The sequence below is a fragment of the Marmota monax genome, unplaced genomic scaffold (genome assembly GCF_021218885.2).
Source record: "Marmota monax isolate L192 unplaced genomic scaffold, Marmota_monax_Labrador192_F-V1.1 WCK01_AAM20220418_F8-fsc00015, whole genome shotgun sequence".
Taxonomy (NCBI): domain Eukaryota; kingdom Metazoa; phylum Chordata; class Mammalia; order Rodentia; family Sciuridae; genus Marmota; species Marmota monax.
In genome coordinates, this window is record NW_026692194.1 from 21,144,072 (window position 1) to 21,171,241 (window position 27,170).

The 27,170-nt window shown below is 35.7% G+C and overlaps 1 protein-coding gene across 4 annotated transcripts in view; it reads left to right on the forward strand.

Annotated features, from left to right (window-relative positions):
* Window positions 1-27,170, forward strand: part of Srbd1 (S1 RNA binding domain 1) — a 280,519-nt gene that overhangs the window by 229,670 nt on the left and 23,679 nt on the right. For all 4 annotated transcript variants that reach the window (XM_058573455.1, XM_058573456.1, XM_058573458.1 and 1 more), the window contains 3 exons: window positions 15,648-15,754; window positions 16,959-17,135; window positions 19,096-19,272. In XM_058573455.1, coding sequence (XP_058429438.1) covers window positions 15,648-15,754; window positions 16,959-17,135; window positions 19,096-19,272 — 461 coding nt within the window. The remainder of the gene's footprint in view (window positions 1-15,647; window positions 15,755-16,958; window positions 17,136-19,095; window positions 19,273-27,170) is intronic.

Here is a 27,170-nt window from a genome sequence, read left to right on the forward strand (position 1 = left end):
AGTTTTAAAAGTTATTTATATATTTTGGATAACAGTTATTTATCAGATATATCTTTTGTAAATAATTTCTCCCAGTATGTGGATTATCTTCTCATTTTCTTGACAGTGTCCTTTGCAAAGCAGAGGGTTTTGGTTTTAATGAAGTTCAGCTTCTCAGTTATTTCTGTTCATGCCTTTGGTGTTGTATCTAAAAATTCTTTGTCATACCAAGGACATTTAGATTTTTTCCTATGTTATTTTCTAGAAGTTTTATTGTTTCACATTTTACATTAAGGACTGTGGTCCATTTTGAATTAGTTTTGTGAAGGGTTTCAGGTCTGTGTCTAGATTGATATTTTTCATGTTGAGGTCTAGTTGTTCCAGCACCATTTGTTGAAAGACTATCTTTTCTCCATTGTATTGCCTTTGTTTCTTTGTTAAAGATCAGTTGTCTATATTTATGTGAGTCTGTTTCTGTGCTCTCTATGTCTCTTTTTCATGAATACCACGTTGTGTTAATTACTTTGGCTTCATAGTATATCTTAAAATTGCATAGTGTGAGTCCTCTTACCTTGTTCTCCTTCAGTATTTTGTTAGCTGTTCTGGATCCTTTACCTATGTAAACTTTAGAATCAGTTTGATATTCCCAAAATAAATGTTATATGATTAGGAGTATTTTGAATCAAGATGTTCAAGATGATTAGAACTAACATCTTGACATCTTCATAGTCCATGGACTGTGGACTATCTCTCCACTCATTTAATGCTTTGATTTATTTTTATAGTTTTCTCCATATAGATAATTCATGTGTGTGTGTATGTGTGTGTGTGTGTGTGTAAGGTATGCCCGCTTTATTTTGGGGGTGCATTAATAAAGGGAAATGTGTTTTTAAATTTCCAGTGGCACTTGATTCATTGCTGGTATATAGGAAGTGATTGACTTTTCTATATTCATTTTGTATCCTGCATCATCACTATAATCACTTATTCTAGGAATTTTTTGTTGATTCTTTTGAATTTTCTATATTATCATGTCATCAGTAAATAGTCTCTTCCTTCCTGATCCTTCACCTTTATTTCCTTTTCTTATTTCATTGCTAGGACTTACAATATATTGTTAAAAAAGAGCAACAAGAAAGGTCACCCTTGCCTTGTGCCTGACCTTAGTGATAAATCTTCTAGTTTCTTACATTGAATATAATATTAGCTGTAGGTTTTTTGGTTTTGTTTTTGTAAATGTTTTTAATCAAGTAGAGAGTGTTCCCCTCTATTCTTAGATTGCTGAGAGTTTGGATTAAGTTATTTTTAAAATTAGCATGTTGATTTGATAGAATCCATTAATTATTTTTTTGAATGTCAAGCCAAATTTGCATACTTGGAATAAATCACAGTTGATCATGATATATAATTATGTTTATACATTGTTAAATTAAATTTGCTGGTATTTAATTGAGAATTTTTTTACCTCTCTTCATAAGAGGTACTGGTTTGTGGTTTTCTTAAAATGTCCTTATCTGGTTTTGGATTAGAGTAATACTTTCTTCAGAAAATGAATTAGAAAGTATTCCTGCTGCTTCTATTTTTAAAATTAACTTCCATTTGTTCTACAAGACAATAAGGAGAATTGATATTTTTTTTCCTTAAATGTTTGGTAGAATTTACCAGTGAACTCAGCTTGGTAAGGATTGTTTATTTTAAAGTTTTTTAGGAGGAAAGTCAGGTAGCCCTTACTCTAGGACTAGAATATCTTACTTATACCCTTTCTGGGGTATCAACAAAGTATTGAAGATATTCAAGGCAGTCTCCTCATTATGTCTGGTAGGACATCTTATGTGTCCAAGTTCTTTACAATCTCAGAATTCTCTGTGTAGCCCACAACTTCCAGGCAGCTATGTCTCCTCTGGCCTTGTATAGTCTTGTCCTTGTGCCCTGGGTATGTGCAACTGTATACTAAATACTTAAGGTGTCTCTTGTAAAAATTTCTGGAGTTCTGCTTTTCAAATCTTTGTTCTCTTTGATACGCTTTTAAAATTCCAGTTGTCTCAACACTCCTGACCTCTACTTTATCTTTCCCTAGCTCATTAAGACTGTTATGCTCTGCTTGTACCAAGATCTAGAAAGTATCCTCAGATAGAAAACTGGAACATTTTGTGGTTTATCCTATGTAGTTTCCCCCTTTCTGAGGTCATAGTGTCCTACATTGTTGTCTCCTATCTAAAAATCAGTTGCCAGATAGTAAGGCACAGAAAAGCTGCTAAAGATTTGTGAGCTGAATGTAGATTCCAGAGTGTCTCCGGAAACAAAGGAGTTCGAGCCATGCAAAGTAGGGGAACCTCACTGAACATCTGTGGATACTCATTTGGTACCCCAAAAAGTTCATGCCTTAGAAGTGAGACTATTCAAGTCCTAAAGGTTAGGTTTTTTAAATTAACTTCCATTTGTTCTTTGTAGAACATATAAGACAAATCATTGTCCCAGGGACCTTTCCATGAAGTTGACTTGAATGACTGATTTCTATTAAATAGTATAAGTTCATGCAAAGTAGTATGTAAATGCTGAGTTTGCAGTTGAAGAGTCTTCAGCATACCTTCCACATACTTTTTCAGAGGAGGAAAATTTGTAAAGAGAACATCTTCCTATGTTGAGGTTTTTTTTTCTTTTTTTCTTATAACCACTGGCCATATTTTGATCTGAATTTCCAGATCTGGAAAAATCCCTCAAGTGCTGAAAGACTGATACCCTTTTTGCTATCTTGGTCCCAGAGTTTCATAGCACAATGTGTCGTTCATTGTACAATTTATTCATTAAAAAAAAAAAAAAAAGTTCTGCTAGTTCCAAGCATGTTTTTTTTTTCTTTAAAGAATGTGCTTAGGAAGAAATCTTTGTCTTTTTGCAATTATCTGTGATCAGTAAAGCTAGAACACTGGTTTTTAAATGGCTCAAGTATTTCTGAACATGGTCCTCATCTTTATAGGGAGAACATAAAAGCCTTCTTGTATACTGGATGTGAAGAATTGGAGGAGCTGCTGCTTTTAAGTACACATTTTTCTGTTTGCTCAAATGTTTCCTGTCAGCTCTTTCATAGGTCATTAACACACACTCCCCTGGATGATTCTTTTAAACTGTCACCTATCAATCAAAGGAAAGTAGATTCAAGGTGAGGAGGAAAAAAAAAAAAAGGCACTTGCTTTTATTTAAAATTGGGTAGATTTTCCCTGTTAAATTTTTTTGCTTCTTTAGCTTCTCATGTTTTGTATTTTGGCAATAGTAAGGGACCTGAGTGATAATGCTAAGTAAAACAAGTAAGAATATTGCACCAGAAAACCACTGAGGCATAAACTTAAAGTTTAACATGGAGTATATAAAGTGGAATGTTGTTCTTGCAACAGTTGTAGAGCTGACAATGTTGCATCTGGAATGATTTTTTTTCCTTAATAATTGTGAGATAATTTTAGTGCTTCAGAACAAAATAAAACATGGCAGTTTGATGAACAATTCTTCAGAAGTTTGTGGTAGAGTAATAATAAAAATGTGGGTTCTTACCTCAAAAAAGCTGACTAGCATAAATGACCACTTATGTTCCTTTTTAAAAATCTCATAAATTTTACATAATAATTTAATTGCTCAAACAGCATTTCCTTAAATTCAAAAGATACTGTTTATATAATTCAAATAACTTGCCCCAAAATTTAGAATTGGGTAACTTCTTTTAAAAATGGAACAGTCCTTTTTTTTCCTGGCATCAAGTCCTTGGTGATCAGTAACACAGTCAGTCTTGGGGGCCTCTCGCCTCTTGTGATTGCCAATAGGGCAATGTGTCACATCTCAGCTTTCGGCAAGTCTAAATGGAGATTCTAGACACAGAATACTTTTGATTTTTCCTATGCTTTCAGCACCTAGCACAACTAGCACAGTGTCTGGTACATAATAGTTGCTTAGAAAATATTTTTTAAATGGTAAAATGAATACTTCTGCTTTATCAAGGACACTATTATGAGCACAGTGTGCAACTTTTTTAAAAAATATATTTTATTAGTTGTTGGTGGACCTTTATTTATTTTTATGTGGTGCTGAGAATCAAACTCAGTGCCTCACACATGCTAGGCAAGCGCTCTACGACTGAGCCACAACCCCAGCTCCCACAGTGTGCAACATTGTCCCGTTTTCCTTCTCCCAAATATGTAAGATTTTTACTTTGAGAAAATAGTGTCAACTCTCAGTACTTTCTTAAGCAAAAAGTTGGGGAAAAATATAGGCAAAATCCATGATTATAGTTGATAGCAGAGCTTCTGGAAATTTCTCTTACATTAGTAACTTCTAGAGGAGTTAAATTTTAACACAATGTGTCATCTTGGACCTCTTTCCTTCTAAGGTATTTTGGTGAAATAGATAGTCTACTGTGTTTTTTACTTGCCTCATCCTAGTTTACTATGTGGCTAGTCTATAATTTATTTGTATGAATCCCCTCTAGGTGCATTTTTAGATTGTGTGTACATACACACACACACACACACACACACACGCCTATCTTTGCATATATCTTGCTATTTCCTTAGAATACATTTTTATTTTTGAAGGTACTATATAAAATTATATATATGGTATAAGATTCAGTTAGATGATATCATAAAGATTTACCATAATGTCTGACAATAAAAGTTCAAAGGTTTTTCTAGCATGGTTATTGTAGATTTCATTACTTCTGTCTTCCCACTAGACTTTGAGCCCCTAGATAAAGTGAACGAATTAGTTAGAAAAACACAAGAGATCTTAAGTCAATGGCTTGAACAATAAGGAAATTATTATTCTTTGTTAAACAATAAGGAAATGTTATTATGAGAAGCCCAGAGGAGGAATGAGTCCTAAGCTAGTTGATTCAGGAGCTCCACAATAACCCACCAACCTTTCAGTGTATTCCTTCTGCTGTCCTTGGTGAGTCAGATTCTCCCCAGCTAGTTCCTTCACGTGACACAATGCCTGGCATTTGTAAACAGCAGATTTTCCCCCACATTTCATTAGGCGTTATTGAATAAATGGAATGGCACCACCATGATTTATTTAGACAATTATTTTTTTATTCCTTTTGATCATGGCATATGCTAGGAAACACATTTTACATCATGACTGGGGTACCCATCACACATATATTTGAGTATATGTATGTTACTCTTTACAAGTGAATATAATTCAGAATAAAGTTTTTTCCAAAAAATATATAACCTTTCTACTACATGATAGTAAGAGTAAATGCTATTTTATTTATATTTTAATGTTTTTAATACCCAAATACAAAAATTGGAAAAGATTTAATTTAATGTGTGGGTGTAGGCTGTTCATTAATTTTTTTGTAGTCCAGAACACATAAGAACAATGCTGTGAGTACACAGTGGTACCTGATTGAGGTTGCTCTTTTAAATTTGAATTGGATTGAGATTGAAAATATTTTTTCACATCTTTGATTCATAAGATAATCTTAGAATTGATTCAGACAAGAGTCATTAATTCCACACTCAGCGGGAATATATTATATAAGTCTGTGAATACTAGGATTTGGGGATCTTGGAACCATATTTGAAGTTGCCTAACAAGAATATAAAAAGAGAAGATAACTAAATGCCATATGTGATCCTGGATTAGAAAAAAAACACTATAAAGTATAATTGGGACAGTTGATGAAATTTCAGTATGGGCTGTATATTAGATAATAATATTACATTGATGCGTTTCTTCATTTTAACAGTTGTGTTGTGGATATGTGTGACAATGTTCTTGTTATTTGGAAAAAACACTGAAATATTTATTTGAGGGAAAACTATAGGGATGTTCTTTGAATTGCTCTTACATATTTTTTTTTAAATTTGAAATGATTTCAAAATGAAAAATTGTAAAATGTCAAGGATTATTTTCTGATGGGTGGGGGGGATGTAAACATAGGTTTTTAAATTTCATATATTCTGAATACACTATTATGTATATCATGGCTTATAATTCACTTAACATGTTGTTAGATTTGTTTGCTAGTATTGTGTTGAGAATTTTTGCACCTGTATTCATAAAGGATATTGGTCTAAGTTTTCCTGTGGTATCTTTGTGTGACTTTGGGGTCATGGTAATGCCAGCCTCATAGATGACTTTGGAAGAGTTCCCCTTTTTATTATTGTTTTTCTTTTTGGAAGAATTTGAGAAAGATTGATAATAGTTTTTTTTAAAAAAAATGATTAATATTATTTATCAATGAAGCTATCCAAATCTGAACTTTTTATTTTGTTGGGAGATTTGTGGTTACTGATTGAATCTTTTTACTTGTTGTTAAGTTTTTTCAGATTTTCTTTTCTTCTTGTGTCAGTTTTGGCAATTTCTGTGTTCCTCAGAATTTGTTAAGTTTTATTCCTTTAAAGCTTGTATAGTTTAACATGTATTGAATAATAATACATTTTTACATTGCATAAATATATCTGATTTAATTTTTATGTGAAGTTATATTTGAGCCATACACAATAAATCCTCCATAAACTTAACATCTGATGTAACATGTTCTTTACTTACCATGATAATATTTTGAGCATTCTAGTTGTTCTGCATCCTTACTAGCACTTGATATTTTCCATTTTTTTCATGTTAGCCATTCTAGTTATGAGTGTTCCAGTTTTTTTTTAAAATTTTGAAGGTTTTAAGATGTCATCTACAAGAATATTATTACTAAGAAACATCTGAGATCTATCATTAAGTTTTGCATATTTGTAAAACTTTTTTTTAAAAAGTCTTAGAATTTGTTCTTTTCTAATTAGAATGGCTAGAGTCAAGTCAAAGATTACTAAGTTGGAGTCAACATTTTCTTCAAATTTGATACTATTAACACTTCTCTGTCTAGTAGTTGAGTTTACCTCTATAAATCCTACTTCACTATTTGTTTCTTCTAAGTATAAATGATTTTAAGGGTGACTTGTACTAACTCAGTTAAAGTATTCAAATTGCTGAGGATTTGAAAAATGTTATACTGATTAATAAACTTTTGGAAAAATATTGTGAATGTTTGTAACTAAACTTGTTTGAAAAATTAGTATTTTGGAACTGTGACCACCCACAGAGCAGGTCCAGCGGCCTGCTGAGGGGCAGAGCCGCCCCCCACCCCCCGCACCTGCCAGGTAGGCGGAACTGTGACCACCGACAGAAAAGGCCCAGTGGCCCGCGGAGGGACAGAGCTTCCAATCACTCCTGCAAGGTAGGCGGGCCTGCGACCCACCGGCAGAAGAGGAGCAGCGGCCTGCTGAGAGGCAGAGCCGCCGCCTCCCCCTGCGCCGGCAAGGTAGACGGAACTGTGACCACGCACAGAGCAGGCCCAGCGGCCTGCTGAGGGGCAGAGCCGCCCCCCACCCCCCGCGCCTGCCAGGTAGGCGGAACTGTGACCACCAACAGAAAAGGCCCAGTGGCCCGCGGAGGGGCAGAGCTTCCAATCACTCCTGCAAGGTAGGCGGGCCTGCGACCCACCAGCAGAAGAGGAGCAGCGGCCTGCTGAGAGGCAGAGCCGCCCCCTCCCCCTGCGCCGGCAAGGTAGACGGACCTGCGACCCACTGGCAGTACAGCCCCAGAGGCCTGCAGAGGGGCAGTGCCGCTGCCTGCGCCTGCAAAGCAGGCAGAACTGCGACCACTGACAGAACAAGCCTAGCGGCCCACAGAGGGACAGAGCCGCCACCCGTGCCTGCAAGGTAGGCGGACCTGCTACCAACCGGCAGAGCAGGCCCAGCGGCCTGCCGGCGTGGTAGGCACATTGCCCCAATTGGAGGAGGGGCAGAGCCACCGCCCGCGCCTTCGAGGGAGACTTTGCAACTATACAAGACCAATATAAATATATAGGGGGAAAATTCAATAGCACAACAGTTTCACCAAGTAGAAAGGAACGCGAACAGTATGAAGAGACAAGGAAAGAAAGGACCACAAGCATTGCAGGTCAACTCAACGTTAGAAGAGGTAATAGCTGCAGCAGATGGAATGTCAGATAAAGAATTCAGGATATACATGCTTCAGATGATCTGGAGTCTCAAGGAAGACATCAGACAGCAAAATCAGACAATGAAAGATCACTTCAACAATGAATTACATAAACAATTCCAAGAAGCAAAAGATCAACTATACAGGGAAATAGAGGTTATAAAAAACAAACAAACAGAAATCCTAGAAATGCAGGAAGCAATAAACCAACTTAAAAACTCAATGGAGAATACTACCAGCAGAGTAGAACACTTAGAAGATAGAACATCAGACAATGAAGATAAAGTATTTCAACTTGAAAAGAACATAGACAGCTCAGCAAGACTGTTAAGAAACCATGAGCAGAACATCCAAGAAATATGGGATAACATCAAGAGACCAAATTTAAGAGTCATTGGGATACAGGAAGGGACAGAGTTTCAAACCAAAGGAATGAGCAATCTATTCAGTGAAATAATACGAGAAAATTTCCCAGACTTGAAGAATGAGACAGAATCCCAAAGACTAGAAGCCTACAGGACGCCGAATGTGCAAAATCATAAGAGACCCACACCTAGACACATTATAATGAAGATTCCCAACATACAGAATAAGGAGAGAATTTTAAAAGCTACAAGAGAAAGGAAGCAGATCACATTTAAGGGTAAGCCAATCAGGATAACAGCTGATCTTTCAACACAGACTTTGAAACCTAGAAGATCCTGGAATAACATATTTCAAACACTGAAAGAAAATGGGTTCCAACCAAGAATTGTGTTTCCAGCGAAATTAAGCTTCAGGATGTAAGATGAAATTAAAACCTTCCACGATAAACAAAAGTTAAAAGAATTTGCAGCTAGAAAACCGTCTCTTCAAAACATCCTTGGCAAAACATTACAGGAAGAGGAAATGGAAAATGACAATGAAAACCAACAGTGGGAGGTAGGACAGTAAAGGGGGGAAAAATAATCAAAGAGGAAAACAAACCATGTTTAGTAACATAAATAAACAAATATTGCTGGAAGAACAACCCATATCTCAATAATAACCCTAAATGTTAATGGCTTAAACTCACCAATCAAGAGACACAGGCTAGTAGAATGGATCACAAAACAAGACCCAACAATATGCTGCCTACAGGAGACGCGTTTGATAGGAAAAGACATACATAGGCTGAAGGTGAAAGGTTGGGAAAAATCATATCACTCATATGGACTTTGGAAACAAGCAGGAGTGTCCATACTCATATCAAATAAAATAGATTTCAAGCCAAAGTTAATCAAAAGGGATAAAGAGGGAAACTACATACTGCTTAAGGGAACCATACACCAACAAGACATAGCAATCATAAATATATATGCCCCAAACAATGGTGCAGCTATGTTCATCAAACAAACTCTTCTCAAGTTCAAGAGTCTAATAGACCACCATACGATAATCATGGGAGACTTCAACACACCTCTCTCGCCACTGGACAGATCTTCCAAACAAAAGTTGAATAACGAAACTATAGAACTCAATAACACAATATAACCTAGACTTAATTGACATATATAGAATATACCACCCAACATCAAGCAGTTACACTTTTTTCTCAGCAGCACATGGATCCTTCTAAAAATAGATCATATATTATGTCACAGGGCAACTCTTAGACAATATAAAGGAGTAGAGATAATACCATGCATCCTATCTGATCATAATGGAATGGAACTGAAAATCAATGATAAAAGAAGGAAGGAAAAAGCATACATCACTTAGAGAATGAACAATAGGTTACTGAATGATCAATGGGTTATAGAAGACATCAAGGAGGAAATTAAAAAATTCTTAGAGATTAATGAAAACACAGACACAACATATCGGAATCTATGGGACACATTGAAAGCAGTTCTAAGAGGCAAATTCATTGCTTGGAGTTCATTCCTTAAAAAAAGAAAAAAACAACAAATAAATGATCTCATACTTCATCTCAAAATCCTAGAAAAAGAAGAGCAAAACAACAGCAAAAGAAGTAGAAGGCAAGAAATAATTAAAATCAGAGCTGAAATTAATGAAATCGAAACAAAAGAAACAATTGAAAAAATTGACAAAACTAAAAGTTGGTTCTTTGAAAAAATAAACAAAATCGACAGACCCTTAGCCATGCTAGCGAAGAGAAGAAGAGAGAGAACTCAAATTACTAGCATATGGGATGAAAAAGGCAATATCACAACAGATACTTCAGATATTCAGAAGATAATCAAAAATTATTTTGAATCCTTATACTCCAATAAATTAGAAGATAGTGAAGGCATCGATAAATTTCTTAAGTCATATGATCTGCCCAGATTGAGTCAGGAGGATATAGACAACCTAAACAGACCAATATCAATTGAGGAAATAGAAGAAACCATCAAAAGACTACCAACTAAGAAAAGCCCAGGACCGGATGGGTATACAGCAGAGTTTTACAAAACCTTTAAAGAGGAACTAATACCAATACTTTTCAAGCTACTTCAGGAAATAGAAAAAGAGGGAGAACTTCCAAATTCATGCTACGAGGCCAACATCACCCTGATACCTAAACCAGACAAAGACACTTCAAAGAAAGAAAACTACAGACCAATATCTCTAATGAACCTAGATGCAAAAATCCTCAATAAAATTCTGGCAAATCGGATACAAAAACATATCAAAAAAATTGTGCACCATGATCAAGTAGGATTCATCCCTGGGATGCAAGGCTGGTTCAATATACGGAAATCAATAAATGTTATTCACCACATCAATAGACTTAAAAATAAGAATCATATGATCATCTCGATAGATGCGGAAAAAGCATTCGACAAAGTACAGCATCCCTTTATGTTCAAAACTCTAGAAAAACTAGGGATAACAGGAACATACCTCAATATTGTAAAAGCAATCTATGCTAAGCCTCAGGCTAGCATCATTCTGAATGGAGAAAAATTGAAGGCATTCCCTCTAAAATCTGGAACAAGACAGGGATGCCCTCTCTCACCACTTCTGTTCAACATAGTTCTCGAAACACTGGCCAGAGCAATTAGACAGACGAAAGAAATTAAAGGCATCAAAATAGGAAAAGAAGAACTTAAATTATCACTATTTGCAGATGACATGATTCTATACCTAGCAGACCGAAAAGGGTCTACAAAGAAACTATTAGAGCTAATAAATGAATTCAGGAAAGTGGCAGGATATAAAATCAACAAGCATAAATCAAAGGCATTCCTGTATATCAGCGACAAATCCTCTGAAATGGAAATGAGGACAACCACTCCATTCACAATATCTTCAAAAAAAATAAAATACTTGGGAATCAACCTAACAAAAGAGGTGAAAGACTTATACAATGAAAACTACAGAACCCTAAAGAGAGAAATAGAAGAAGATCTTAGAAGATGGAAAAATATACCCTGTTCATGGATAGGCAGAACTAACATCATCAAAATGGCGATATTACCAAAAGTTCTCTATAGGTTTAATGCAATGCCAATCAAAATCCCAACGGCATTTCTTGTAGAAATAGAGAAAGCAATCATGAAATTCATATGGAAAAACAAAAGACCCAGAATAGCAAAAACAATGCTAAGCAGGAAGTGTGAATCAGGCGGTATAGCGATACCAGACTTCAAACTATACTACAGAGCAATAGTAACAAAAACAGCATGGTACTGGTACCAAAACAGGCGGGTGGACCAATGGTACAGAATAGAGGACACAGAAACCAATCCACAAAACTACAACTATCTTATATTTGATAAAGGGGCTGAAAGCATGCAATGGAGGAAGGATAGCATCTTCAACAAATGGTGCTGGGAAAACTGGAAATCCATATGCAACAAAATGAAACTGAATCCCTTTCTCTCGCCATGCACAAAATTTAATTCAAAATGGATCAAGGAGCTTGATATCAAATCAGAGACATGCCGTCTGATAGAAGAAAAAGTTGGCTACGATCTACATACTGTGGGGTCGGGCTCCAAATTCCTCAGTAGGACACCCATAGCACAAGAGTTAATAACTAGAATCAACAAATTGGACTTACTCAAACTAAAAAGTTTTTTCTCAGCAAAAGAAACAATAAGAGAGTTAAATAGAGAGCCTACATCCTGGGAACAAATCTTTACTCCTCACACTTCAGATAGAGCCCTAATATCTAGAGTATACAAAGAACTCAAAAAATTAGACAATAAGAGAACAAACAACCCAATCAACAAATGGGCCAAGGACCTGAACAGACACTTCTCAGAGGAGGACATACAATCAATCAACAAGTACATGAAAAAATGCTCACCATCTCTAGCAGTCAGAGAAATGCAAATCAAAACCACCCTAAGATACCATCTCACTCCAGTAAGATTGGCAGCCATTATGAAGTCAAACAACAACAAGTGCTGGCGAGGATGTGGGGAAAAGGGTACACTTGTACATTGCTGGTGGGACTGCAAATTGGTGCAGCCAATTTGGAAAGCAGTATGGAGATTTCTTGGAAAGCTGGGAATGGAGCCACCATTTGACCCAGCTCTTCCCCTTCTCGGTCTATTCCCTAAAGACCTAAAAAGAGCATGCTACAGGGACACTGCTACATTGATGTTCATAGCAGCACAATTCACAATAGCAAGACTGTGGAACCAACCTAGATGCCCTTCAATGGATGAATGGATAAAAAAAATGTGGCATTTATACACAATGGAGTATTACTCTGCATTAAAAAATGACAAAATCATAGAATTTGCAGGGAAATGGATGGCATTAGAGCAGATTATGCTAAGTGAAGCTAGCCAATCCCTAAAAAACAAATGCCAAATGTCTTCTTTGATATAAGGAGAGTAACTAAGAACAGAGTAGGGTCGAATAGCATGAGAAGAAGATTAACATTAAACAGGGATGAGAGGTGGGAGGGAAAAGGAGAGAGAAGGGAAATTGCATGGAAATGGAAGGAGACCCTCAGAGTTATACAAAAGTACATACAAGAGGAAGTGAGGGGAAAGGGAAAAATAATACAAGGGGGACAAATGAATGTCAGTAGAGGGGGCAGAGAGAGAAGAGGGGAGGGGAGGGGAGGGGAGGGGGGATCGTAGAGGATAGGAAAGGCAGCAGAACACAACAGACACTAGTATGGCAATATGTAAATCAATGGATGTGTATCTGATGTGATTCTGCAATCTGTATATGGGGTAAAAATGGGAGCTCATAACCCACTTGAATCAAAGGATGAAATATGATATATCAAGAACTATGTAATGTTTTGAACAGCCAACAATAAAAAATTTAAAAAAAAAATAAAATAAATAAATGAAATATCATTTATTCAGAAAAACAAATTAGTATTTTGCCAACAGTTAATATACTTTTCATATACTTTGCTCCATAACTCTGTAATGTTATTTAACCACTTCCTCAGACAGTGAAGCAAATTGATTATAATATGAGAGAAAATCAAAGGAAATGTCCATGAACCAAATACCTGGCCGATTTATGTTTTCCTCCTCTCACATGATAATCTCAGTTGGCCATTTTATCCATTATACTCTTATTCCACACATTAGGAATATGTACAACATACTCTATGTTGTCTATTTTTTTTCTTGATTTTTTTATGCTATTGGCATATCAGTAAATTAATTTTATGATCCAATGATTGGTCCAACCCTCAGTTTGAAAACCAGTGATTTGAACCAGTCACTATCATATGCTAGAATATAGGGGCAGGGCAGCTTCCCCAGAGCATATGGTCTTATAGAGGTTGATTAGGTATATGAATACAGTAAGACTTCTGTTTGGAAAGAGGAAAAGGGGGTTGAAAGCCAGAGGCAACCAACAAGTCTTCATCAGGAACCATAGCTTACTCATTTAGCTATCCTAATCATCTGGTATGCTTCAAATTATATAATTATTTGCCCTTATTCTAATGACTCCTGTTATGGTTTGGGTGTGTGGTGTCCCCAAAAAATTCATGTGTGAGAAAATGCAAGAATTTTCAGAGGTGAAATGATTGGACAATGAGAGCCTTAAACTTATCAGTGCATTAATCCACTGATACGGATTAACTTGGCAATAACTGTAAACAGGTCGGTGTGACTGAAAGATGTAGGTCACTGGGGGCATGCCATTGGGGTTTATATATTGTCTCTTATGAGCAGAGCTGGCTTTGTCTGTTTCCTGAGTTGCTTCCCTCTGCCACACCCTTCTGCCATGTTCTGCCTCATTTCTGGCCCAGAGCAATGGAGTTGGCCATCTTTGAACTGAGACCTCTGAAATTTTGAGCCCAAATAAGCTTTTCCTCTTCTATATTGTTCTTGTCAGGTCTTTTGGTTCCAATAACTGCAAAAACTGACTTAAATAGTTAATCTACCTTTTTATCTCTCTTTTTAGACAAGGAAAAGACTATGTAGGTTTGTGTTTTTTTTGTTTTTTTTTTTTTTTTTGTATTAGGGATAGAGCCCAGGGCTCATGCATGCTTGCTAGGCAAACTCTCTTATCACTGAGCTATATCTCCAGTTCACTGTGTAGCTTCTTAAAAGGTATGGCTCAGTAGTAATGAAGTCTCAGAATGAGGTTCATTCTATTCTTTTTCATCATGATGTTTGCTTATTACATTTTAAAATTATATCCAAAAATTTTAGCTCTGGCCTGGATAGTTACAAGGTTACCTCTTAAATACAGAAGCACTTCTGCATTCTCAGTCTTCTGGAGCATAAACTTCTGTTATTAAATGGTAAATGTAATTGTGATATGTGGGAACTATACTATATTGTTTTTCATACTTCCTTAAGACATTTGGAGAAATATGTTGACCTACAGTTCATAACCAGGAGAACAATCAGAAAATTAGAATTTTCGATAACATCAAGTGTATTAATTGTAGTAACAGGTTTGTGTAGCCAAGCAATAGTGCATTTCTTCAATTGTAAGATGCATATTTTCTCACCTTTTAACACTCTGAAATCAGGAAGCATATTAAAATAAATGGTGCCCTATGATTACTGTTGGCCCTGTGGGTAATTATGGTATTGTGTCTTCATTTCCTTGGTTGTTAACCCTAGAGACATGACTGAACTGCAGGCCCTTCACTGTTTTAGTTACCAAGCCATTGAACAGTAACCATTTAAGGAATAAATAGGAGTTTTGAAGTATTCCAAAATCTCTTCTGTTGATATCTTCTGTTAAGATTAAGATAGGGTACTATCATCAAAGCTTCCAAGAATGACCATCTAAAGCTTAAAAGAAAATCTCAGAGATAATAGAGGATGGCTCTGTTTGGAAATGCTGCATTACCAAGAGTCTTGAGAGCATAACTATACTGAGTAGAAAACTTTGACACCTATGTCTTTGAGTAAAGGAATGATCCAGAAGAATGGGACACTGAGTATAAAAAATTTCTATTTTAACAATCCCTACAAGTGATTTTGATGCAGGCTACGGTTTGAGAATGACTACTCTAGGCAGAATTTCAGATAAAGAAAAAATATTGGTATTCTTATGTTTAAATCATTTGTATGATTCTTAGTGTATCAGAACATACAGATTCAATAAGTTCAGGTCTGTTAAATCTGTTAGGTGTATTTAAGAGGAATGAAGAAATTCTCTGTGACTTGTGTTAGATAGCTACCAGGAGTATAGGCAGAATAACAGAATAGTCCAAGAGCTGCATCTCCTTTGCTTTTGATTGATATTTGATTTTGTCTTCTCAGCATGATGTATCTCAGACATTACTCAAGGCCACACTGGATAGTGTTGTAGAAGAATGTGTCAGCTTTGTGGGAGTGGATATTAACATCTGTTCAGAAGTTTTGCTAAGGTGAGACAGAAATCTGTAACTGAAGATCATAGAATCTTGAATATAATTGGCTATCTAGTCCAAACTCCAGCAGAACAAGAGACATGTGTAAAGTTGTCAAGTGTAGAAAATCTATGGATTATACATTGCTTTAGATAATCAGAGAGAAAGATGTCATTTAAGGAAAGAATTATAACAATTCACATTATCATTTTTAATATTGCAAATTTAAAGTGAAAAGCATATGGCAACCATTGAGTACATTAGTGTCACTAATAGAATTTAAATAAAGTTAACATGGAAAAGAGCTGTTTCCCACATGAGTGTAGGTATTTTTCACTAGTTCATTCTCTTGCATGCATCGATCATAGTTGGCATCAACCAAAAGATAAAATTCTGAAATTCCAACGTCTGGTCACCATATTTTTACCCTGATTCCACATGTTACCTAACAAAATTTCCATCATACTGATTTATCTTACATACTGTCCTTTTTTTTAACTGTGGTTGCAGAAGAGCTGCTTTTTCTGTTTGTAGTCTTGTATTTATTGCACAGTATGCTATTGCAGTATGAAATTCCCTGATCTAGACCTTTTTTACTGAAACTGGTACAGTGGAAAATATCCTTCACGTTTTAAGGGTATTGCTTGTCTGCCATGGCTACAAACATTACATAATTCCAAATATGGAATTCCATAATAAAATTGAGATTCTCTGAAATAATAATGTTTTAGTTGACACCAAGCAAACTACCTAATGAAATTGTTCTCATTCTAATGTCAACATTCATGGATAAGTATCCTTCTGTGGTTCTCTTTAATGAAAACAGACAGATCCTCACCACCACCACAAAAGGATGGTACAACATAATCATAGCTATTGAAACTTCTACTGCTGACTGTCTTTTTAAGCTAAATAGAAATAGAATTTTCTGTTGATTCAGAAATACGATGAATTTGAGAATTATTATAAAGAATTTTTTTTCCCTTATATCAGTGTTGACCACTTACCAGCCTCTTTGACAGCGTCTGGTTTTGTCATTATTTTTGCATTCTGTTGTCCTTATTTCCTGTTTGCCCTTTTGATTTAATGCCCTTTTGTATTAACTTTTGTCATATAATATATAATTGCAATTGATTTTATGACCAGATGTTTTATATCATTATCTTTTTAGATGACAGCTTTTTCCCAGTTTATTCATTTTGTCTACTTATTTTTTTTTTAGGCACATTGCAGGACTCAATGCCAACAGAGCCAAAAATATTATTGAATGGCGAGAGAAAAATGGACCCTTTATCAACCGAGAACAGCTGAAGAAAGTGAAAGGGCTGGGTCCAAAATCCTTCCAACAGTGTGCTGGTTTCATCAGAATTAACCAGGATTATATTCGAACATTTTGCAGGTGATTATAAAAGTGTATTTCTCATACTATTTTCTTCCTTCTCTCTTTTGATGGTTACTCAGCCTATGACTGACATAAATTCTAGATGCCCCTTGTTTATGCCTTCATTCAGTATGTGTCGAGTGTCTGTTTTTTGCTAGGCACTGGGAATGCAGCAATTATGAAGTCAGCAAATTCCCTGTTCTCATGGAGTCATGAAGTTTGAAAAATATAATCAACTAGTAAAATAAATAGCTTCAGATAGTACATAAGTGCTATAAAAATTAAAACAGAAAGATGTGACATTGTGTTGGAGAGCAGGGCAAATGCTTTAGATGAGTTATTTATTTAAAAGTTACTTCAGTAGAGTTTTACATGAAACAAAGGGGCCAGGATCAGAGGATCAGAGAGAAAGCAAATAGTGAGTGTGCAGAATTTTAAGGTAGGACCAACTTTGGTATATTTGAGAAACAACATGAAGGCTAGCATGATTAGAGTATAGTGTAGTAGGAAGAAATGGTCTGAGATGAGGTGTCAAATATGCTTTAGCACTGACTACTTCATGCTGATAACTCCTCCCTTAGCATTAGTTATCAATTATGTAATTAAATTAAATTCTTACTTTCTTTTTTTCTACATTTTTATTGGTGCATTATAATTATACATAATGATGGAATTTGTGTTACATATTCGTACGTGTACACAATATAACAATATAATTTGGCCAGTATCACTCACTCCCTGGCATTCCCCCTAAATTCTTTTTTTTTTTAACTTACTTATTTATTAATTATGTGGTGCTGAGGATCACACCCAGGTCCTCACATGTACTGGGCACGTGCTCTACCACTGAGCCACAACCCCAGCCCCTCCTCCTAAATTCTTACTTTCTAATCCTGGTAGCACAAAAACAAAGAAATTAGATAAACTTCTTAGCATTTTATAATTATGAAAAAAATAGCTTTTATGTATCTGCTCCTGTGGGATTACTTAACTTATTGACATGTATTTTTTCTCTTGACAGAATTATAATAAAGGTTATATGAAAAAATAATCTTTATTCTAGAAAAGACTAAAGGGAAAGCAGCCCCACAAGATAGTAGGATATATTGTAAAGCTTAATAATAAACATACTAATGATTTAAACGTGGTTTTGATATAGAATAAATAAAACAGAATAGAGTCTGAAATGTAGTTGGAACTTAGTTTATAATAAAAGTAACAATTCAAAAACTGGGGAAGAGTTGATAAATTATCCATAAATGGCATTATGACAACTATCAAAAGTTTGATATGTGTGAAGGATGCTGTAATCCCACTTTACTTGTTATACTCAAATTCCAAATGGATTAAATGTAAAAAGAGAAACTGTTTTAAGTACCAGAACATGGATAAGTCTTGCAGAACAATGGAGTGGTGGAAGTTCCAAGTAGATCACAAAATCCTGAAGGCAGAAATAAAATTGATGATAAAATAATTCTCTATTTGTTTTATGTTTTTTGAACACTCTATTCAAAAAGTCCAATAGTTTTTTTAAAGAAATAAAAAGTGAAAGGTGCCTGCAATTTGTCATTTTACTCTCTTGAAAGATTTTTAGGTTTTTAAAAAATTATTTACGTCAGGTGTGAGTCTTTTTTCCATTCATCTTATTCTGTACTCACTAGGTTCTTTTGAAAACTTGGGATTTTCTTCAACTGAGAAATCATCATCATATTATTTGCATTTTTCTGTTCTCTCGTAGAATGCCAATTGCACAGACTGAATCAGTTAAGAATGTTTTTGGCTTTAACTAACAGAAAGATCTTTTAACAATGGTTTAAACACATAAGTGATAGTTTCTGTGAAGTGAATGGTTGCTGTTAGTGTATATTTCTATGGCAGATAAATAAACATGCCTTTAATTAAAGTGTCTTTTCTTTTCTGCCCAACCTTTCCTCTTTTTAAAATTTGTTTTATTCTGGGTTTTAAATGACTGCCATAGTCAGCAAACTGAATCTTCAAGCCAAATTCAAGGGGTTGCTGTAAAATCTTCAGCAGGAGAGGTCACAAGTGAGAAGCAAGGCAAAAAGAAGAGCAAAACTACAATGGATATTGTACTGAAGCCAAATCCTCTGGATCAGACTTGTATTCATCCAGAATCATATGATATAGCAATGAGGTAAGTTTGAAGCCCATGTAAGAATTCTCCATGCCCGTAGTGAATTCTCTACAGCAAATGACCTTTGTTTGGGCATAATGGAAATTGAAAAGTATGACTATGTTTAACATGACAACATTTTTTAGAAGTTCCGCATTGCTCAGTTATGTGGCACATTATTTTATTTCATTGAGGAATGAAACCATTATTCCTGGATCAGTGTCAAGCTAATAAACCCTGGTTCTAATGGTTAAGTGTGTGTAATGGAATTTGCATGGCACTCTCTTCTGTTTGTTTTGGAAATTAACAGGACACAATTGACTAGCACCTGGCATAATCTTATGCTTCTCTAAAGTTAAAGCACTTTTGAAAGTAAACAGCCAATTCAGAGTTCCTAAGAAATACTGTCCTGGTAAGTTATTACAGAATCTAAGAAACAATGTGTCTTTACAGTTTAACACAGAGTGATACAAGGAGGTTTTTGAATATAAGAGAAGTTTAATATAAGGCATTAAAAGAAAAAAATAACTTTTTAATAGCACATTTAATTAGCTTTAAAATTTTTTAATCAGTTCAAAACCAGTGATTTGCTGAATTATATTATAGTGAGTTAAAAAATAATGAATAATTTATTGACTTTAAAATGGATATGAAACTTGTCTTGAAATTATTTAAGTAAATTCCATTGGTTTGTTTTCTTTTAAAACTGTTTAATTTATAAGATAGAGCACATTATAGTGAATTTAGAAAATAGGGGGAAAAGTAAAAAATAATATTCTGTTAACCTCAAAATAGTGCTTTCTCCCTCTCCCCCAACATTTTATTATGAAAAAATGTAAACAAACAAAATGTTGAAAAAAAAATCTAAAGTGAATTCCTCTATACCCACATGTAGATTTTATCGTTTACATTTTATTCTACCAGTTTTTCCCCATATATGTCCATCTGTTCTTCAATTGGTTTCTTATTTTTTGGATGCATTGACGTTATTTTCTTGTGTGCATATATGATTACACAACCAGTGTAATTCTACATCATGTACAACCAGAAGAATGGGAAGTTATACTCCATATATGTATAATATGTCAAAATACATTCTATTGTCATGTATAACTAATAAGAACAAATAAAAAATTCCAGACATCAATACACTTTCCTCTAAATTCTTCATCATGAATACAATTAACTATATATTTTTTTTAAGAGAGACAGAGAGAGAGCAAGCAAAAGAGAATTTTAATATTTATTTTTTAGTTTTTGGCGGACACAACATCTTTGTATGTGGTGCTGAGGATCGAACCCGGGCCGCACACATGCCAGGCGAGCGCGCTACCGCTTGAGCCACATCCCCAGCCCAATTAACTATATTTTGATGATTCTTTACAGTATTTTTTTGAGGCAAAATTCATAGACAATTAAATTTTAACTCCACTTTAGCTGAATTTTGATATATACCTACATCTGTGTAACCCAAACCCCTATAAAGAAAGAGAATATTACTGGCATCCCCAAACGTTTTCTCTTCCCTGCCAATCCTGCTCCAGCCTCCCAGAAGTAACTACTTGTTCTAATTAGTTTTTTACTTTTAGAACTTCATGTAAGCAATACCACAGTTATCTTCATGTCACCAGAAGTGGGTATGAAGAGGTCTCTCCAGAGACAGAGGAGACCTGTACTTGGACCTTCTAATCTCTTGACCATGTTTAGAAAAGAGTCAGGTTTTAGCGAAGAAAGAAACAACTTTATTAGAAAATGAAAGGTGAAGATAGGCATTCTCAGAACAGAATGCAGGGAATCTTGAGACATACCCACCACCAGGGAATAAGGTTGGGTTTTTTTAGGGTACATAACAGTTGAATATGATGCAAAGGGCCTGGCCTTCCCCGAGACTGCAGTCTGGTCTGGTTTGTTGGTTTCTGCTGATATCAACATCTGGTGGTTGTGTGCTCTGTTGGATGATCACATGGTAGATAGGTTGATCACACACTTGAGGGTTGTATTCTGATCAATGTTAGCCTGAAACTTCATGTGGTTAATGGTCTTTTTCTATTTGGTTTTTGTTTCTGCTTTGCTACATTCTAGAAAACTTAGAGCTGAAAAGTTATGAAGTAATTTATGGGATGTTTAGGTTCTCTTACATTTTGGTCCCTTTCTATCCTTTAGGCTTTTTTGTCTAGCTTATAAGTTGTTCACAAGCTACCCATTCATACTCTAACAGGAACATTTCTCCTTTAGACACTCAATTTTCTCTCCGTATCTCTAAATTTATATCTGACTCATTTGTGTAAAGCTTCTTAGAGCATGATGTTTATGTTTAGAATTTTATCTACCTTGTAACACATACCGGCAGCTTGTTCCTTTTCATTGCTGAATAGTATTTCATTGTAAGGGCATACTGTAGCTTATCTATTCTTCTATTTATAAATTTTAAGAGATACAGGGAAACCAACTGTTTCTTTTATTCTTTACTCTCAGTATGATATAGAATATTTCTGAGATCCCTGGTCACCAAAATGTGTGTCATCAAAACCCAATTCTGTAGCTGATTCTTTAGCAGATACTAGCTGGACACCCTCTAATTCAATTATAACACCATCTACCTAGTGGTAGTGTCAGATTCTACAAGTTTAGGGTTCTGTCCCACAAAACTGCCCCCACTTCAAGTGCAAATCACAAGCACAGATTGTGACTTGGGCTTTTGACCATCCTGTTCCAAATTAGGACTCCCTAATGTGCATAAGGCCCTGAGTTCCATCCCCAGTACCTCCCCCACAAAAATAAATAAATAAACAAACAAAAGAAATAAAATATTAATTGGGGTTCCCATGACACCCTCCTTGGGTTTAGTTAATTTGCCATTTCATAGAACTCAGGGAAAATACTTATGTTTATCCATTTATTATGGAGGATATTTCCAGGATACAAATGAACAGCCAAATGGAATGGATGCATAGGACAAGGTAGGGGATAAGGGGCATGGAAACTTGTGCTGTTCTGGGGGCACTGCCTTCCCAGTACCTGCACATGCTCAGCTGCCTGGAAAGTGATCTGAATCCAGTACTTCTGGTTTTTTGAGGAGGCATGATCAATTACATCATTGTCTATTGGTGATCGGCATGGGGCTTGAAGTTCTAATCCTCTAATCACATAGTTGGCTTTTTTGGTGAACAACCCCCATCTTGAAGCTATCTAGGGACCCCTGGCCACCAGTCATTTCATTAGCATGCAAAAGACACTTTTATCCCGACATTACAAGGGTTTCAGGAGCATTCTCTGAGAAATAGGATAAAGATGATATATATATATATATATATATATATATATATATATATATATATATATATATATATTCCCAATATCACATGGAACTTATCTATTTTCAGTTTGGCTTTTATGAGAAAAATGTTATGAACATTCTTGTACCTGATAACTTTACTTCCTATCTCACTGAAAAAATTCAAAACTACCTTACAGTCCACTTGTCTGATTGTCTCCTTATCTTTATTCATTGTGTCCCATCCTTACCTAAGCTACCTTCATTTCTTCATTCTGTTTCTACCTCCCAGGCTGCTGCTGAGAACTATTGGCCCCGGCTATTGTTGTAATTGTGTGTCATAATCACTCCACTTCTAAAAATGAGGCAGAAAATGGCAGGTAAATGAATAAGGTCTTTTAGCTTTATAAAATTATGTGAATGTCTAGTATTTTAATGTCTCCACTTATGCCTGTAGCCCTCATTTAAGATGGACTAAAATGAGGGCTACAGACTTACTGCTGCAACCTCCCCATTCTTTACTCCCTGAGAGCTAAGCATAGCAACCACTTTTTGTCTTACTTTTCCCTAGAACTTCTAGTCCACCTCACCTCCTTTTCATTGCCAAATTTCTCAAAAGAACTACTTGCCTCTAATTCTTACTGCCTGCTTTCTCCCAGTCCTTTACAGATTGGTTTTCATCCTTGTCCATGTTTTGAAATTACTCTCTCAGTGACCTCTCAATTGTCAAAACCAGTAAACTCTTTCATCCTTAAACAACTTAACCTTGCTGCCATATTTGACACCATCAACTTACTGGGAGGCTATTACGGGGAGTTGATTTTCATTCTGAGTGAACTCAGAAATCATAGCTGGGTTTTGAGCTAAAGAGCCTGATGTACATGTTAAAAGGACCCTATTGTTTGCTGTGTTAGCAATAGAAGATAGGAGGCAGTGGGAGAAGGAGGGAGATCGGTTATACTAATTGCAGCAATCCAAGTGAATGATGATGATTGATTGACATTCAGATGACAGCAAAAGTGGTGAGAAGTGCATATGTTCTCTGTACATTTTGAAAGTAAATTCAATAGTATTTGCTGACAGATTGGGTGAAGATTATGAAAGACAGTAGCTGGTTATGAATGACAAAAATAAGATGTAGAAAATGAAGTAGAAGTTTACTATATTAGAAGGGGAGAGGGAAAGGAAGAAGTTAAAGAACTAAATAATGATCACTCCCTTGGTAATCTCTTTCAGTTTTATGGTTGCAGAAGTATCATAAGAATATGACTTATAAATTTCTATATTTAAACCAAATCATTCTTCCAAACTTCATACTGTATATATAGCTACCTACTTAGCACCTCAAATCTAACATGTTTAAAACTTAACCTTAGGTCTTTCCTCTGAATCTTACTCCAACTACAGTCTTCTTCATCTCAGATAATTTCATTCATCCCTTCAGCTTATTATACCAACAATTCTGAAGTCATCCTTAACCTTGTGAGGTCTTTCTGAGTTCTTTCTTGAGTGATGTTTGTATTTCATGAAGGGCCCTAGAAGTGAGGACAGTCTGACTGCGATTTCTATCATCTCATTGATTGCCAGAGTTGATTTAACTGATCTGGCTGGCTAAATGGGTGTCCCTTCCCCCACTCACCTCCCAAAGTTGTGCAATTGGTCAAAGAGGACAACCTTCCCTGATAGAGGAGGACCGTGCTTCTGTCAAGGGGTATACGGATAGCAGCTAGAACCTCCACCAAGCTCATAACTAATTATTGATGTCTATTATTGATGTCTATTATAGTACCTGGTAGTATAAGTTTTTTTTAATTTGTTTTTGTTTTGTTATATTAAGGATTGAACCCAGAACTGCTATACTATTGAGCTGCATTCTCAGCCCTTTAATTTTTTTTTTCTTGGAGACATGGTCTCAAGAAGCCCAGGCCAGTCTTAAACTTGCAATCCTCCTGCTTCAGCCTTCCAAGTTGCTATTACAGCATGTGCCACTGTGCCTATCTCTGCGAGTTTAAGTTTTATGACTCTTGGAGGTCATAAATGGCCTGTGTTCATTTTTATTTTATTTAGGCACTACCACAGTGATCTACATGGTCCAAATAATTAATAAAATCATAACAACAAAATTCATACAGTAAATATTGGTACCATAAAGAATTCAGGAGTTGGGGAACACTAAACTGATCGTAGAGGTGAGGGATCTTAAAAGAAGATCCATCTTGCTTAAAATCAAGAAAAGAATAATAGGTAAAAAATTTAATTGAACAGTTTCTTTAATGTGACCCTCATTACTCCCTTTTGTCCCATTTATTCATAATCAGCTTAGGTGGTCAAAAAATTATGACAGTAGAATATCATATTTAAAGCTGTAAACCTCTCCATTTATCCTTGCCCCCATAAAGTAAATGATGCATCTGAAAATTCAGTTCCAGATATGCTTAGGTTAGTGACAGTTAAATTTAAGTTTAGTTTATAATGGTAGACTGTAAGCTCTAAATAGGGACCGTAAGAATCTAGTTTACCACTGTATCCCCAACACCTAACAAAGACCGATAGGGCAGTATTTGAAAGAATAAATGATAGAAATAGAGAATAGAAGATGTCTATATAGAAGAACATTGAGGAAAAGGAACTCAAGAATTGACACTTTAATAGAAAAAAAAATGAAATATTTAGCTTTACTTCAATCTGAATATTTTTATCATCTACACTGGCTGAGGTCAATGCAGTTGTACAAGCAAAACTGTTGCTAGGACATCTAGATCATTCTTTCATGGCATTGCCTTTTCCTATATTGAGGAATTACTTTCAGATTTCCCTGTGGATAGAAAGGATTTCAGAATCTCTCCAAAGTGAATCCCACTCGCCTTCACAAAGCATTGCGTCTAGTGCCCAAGCCATCCTAGATTTTATACACTGGAAAACCAGAGACAGTCTGTGAAGGAGGATTTCTTCCTGTTTTCTGTCATCATCAAGCAGTCATAGTGTGTCCACATGTGAGTGATTTCATTATGTTGGTTACTGTAAGCCATGAATAAAATTGCTGCTATGTTATGAGTTAGAATGAGGCCCAGAATGGCTTATGTAGGGGTTCCCACACCCCACCTCCACCATGCCTCCTTTCCTTCTTCCTGCCGTTTGGGTTGATCTTGAGAACCAAGGCGTGTATCCAATCTGCCCCAACTCCCCCATTTTTTTTTTTTAAGTAAGGTGCCAGGAAGTCGTGCTTTGTGCTATAGATTATACTGATTTGTATGTGTCCCAGTAAGACCTGGCACTCTCCCAAAGAATCTGTTACATTAAGAATTTCATGCACTCCAGATAGTTAAGCTTGAAAGTTGTACTCTTGAAAAATACTAGGAAATTTAATGTCAAGACTGTCACTCAGCACTCATTTTGATGAAACATTAGCTATTTTTTGTTATTTCCATGTTGGCCATTAGGGAGAAATTTTAGGACTAGTTTCTAGAAGTAGTTAACAGCTTGTGTAACAGGAATATGACATTGTAGTACCATTATCACATACTAGATAAATGTACATCAAGGAATGATTTGCATTAATGCTGTATTATAATGTTAGTACTGGATATTTCCCTTATTGTTGCTGATGTGCCTGTTTCTCACCCTTAGCAATCAATGCTGAAAAGTGTGTGTGTGTGTGTGTGTGTGTGTGTGGTGTGCGTGTGTATGTGCTAGAGATTGAACTTAGGAGTACTTTACCAATAAGCTACATTTTGTTTTGAGACAGGATTAACTAAATTGCTGAAACTGACCTCACTTTTGATCCTCCTGCCTCAGACTCACTGGGATTACCAGCATGTGGCCTGAAAAGTATATTTTGAGAGAATAAAGAACCATGAATTTAAAATTTAGGTCTGGAACAGGAATGATCTTATCAACTTGACAAAATCTTTATTTACAGAGGGAATAAGCTTCTGTTTTTAAAAAAAAAAATCTAAGCAATATTTATCTTTAATTTACTAAAAACTTGTGTAAGATTTTTAAGAGCAAAACAAGAATCAACACAATTGATACACAAGAATTCCCTGATCAGATCAGTGGCTAGATGGACCCTAACTAACTGGTGCCCTGGGTTAGAAGTAGTTGGGACTAGCGGGAGGAAGGTTGGGAGGTCCTGCCTTGCTGGTCCCTGCTATGGAGCTAAAAAAGTCAAGCCAGATAATGACCAATGGCCAATACTGAAGACCCTGAGTAGGCGCTTTCCAGTCTCTGGCTCTTTCTCATTTCTGTTCAAGGATTTAGCCTCACTTTTGAAATTGCCTTCAGAGGTTTTATGGCCTTCAATCTTCTTTCCAAGTAAGGAAAGAAGTTTTCTAGCTAGTAAACAACTATAAAACAGAGAGTTTAAATTGCTTTTGGGTTTAAACAAACAAACAAACAAACAAACAAAACACACACACACAATTAAAAAAAAAAAAACAAGAGTAGACCTATGCCAGTCACACATGTGATTTCATGGTTTCAACTGTGAGCAATCAGAAGCCCCAGACCTTGTCAATTGTGATTCTTCTGAGGGGTATGTCCCTGAGTTCACCTCCCACTCCTCACATATCTAAAATTCACCACAGCTTTGTTCTGCAGTGGCATGCCACCTAACTCCTATAGTCTGAAAACATATTTCTTTATG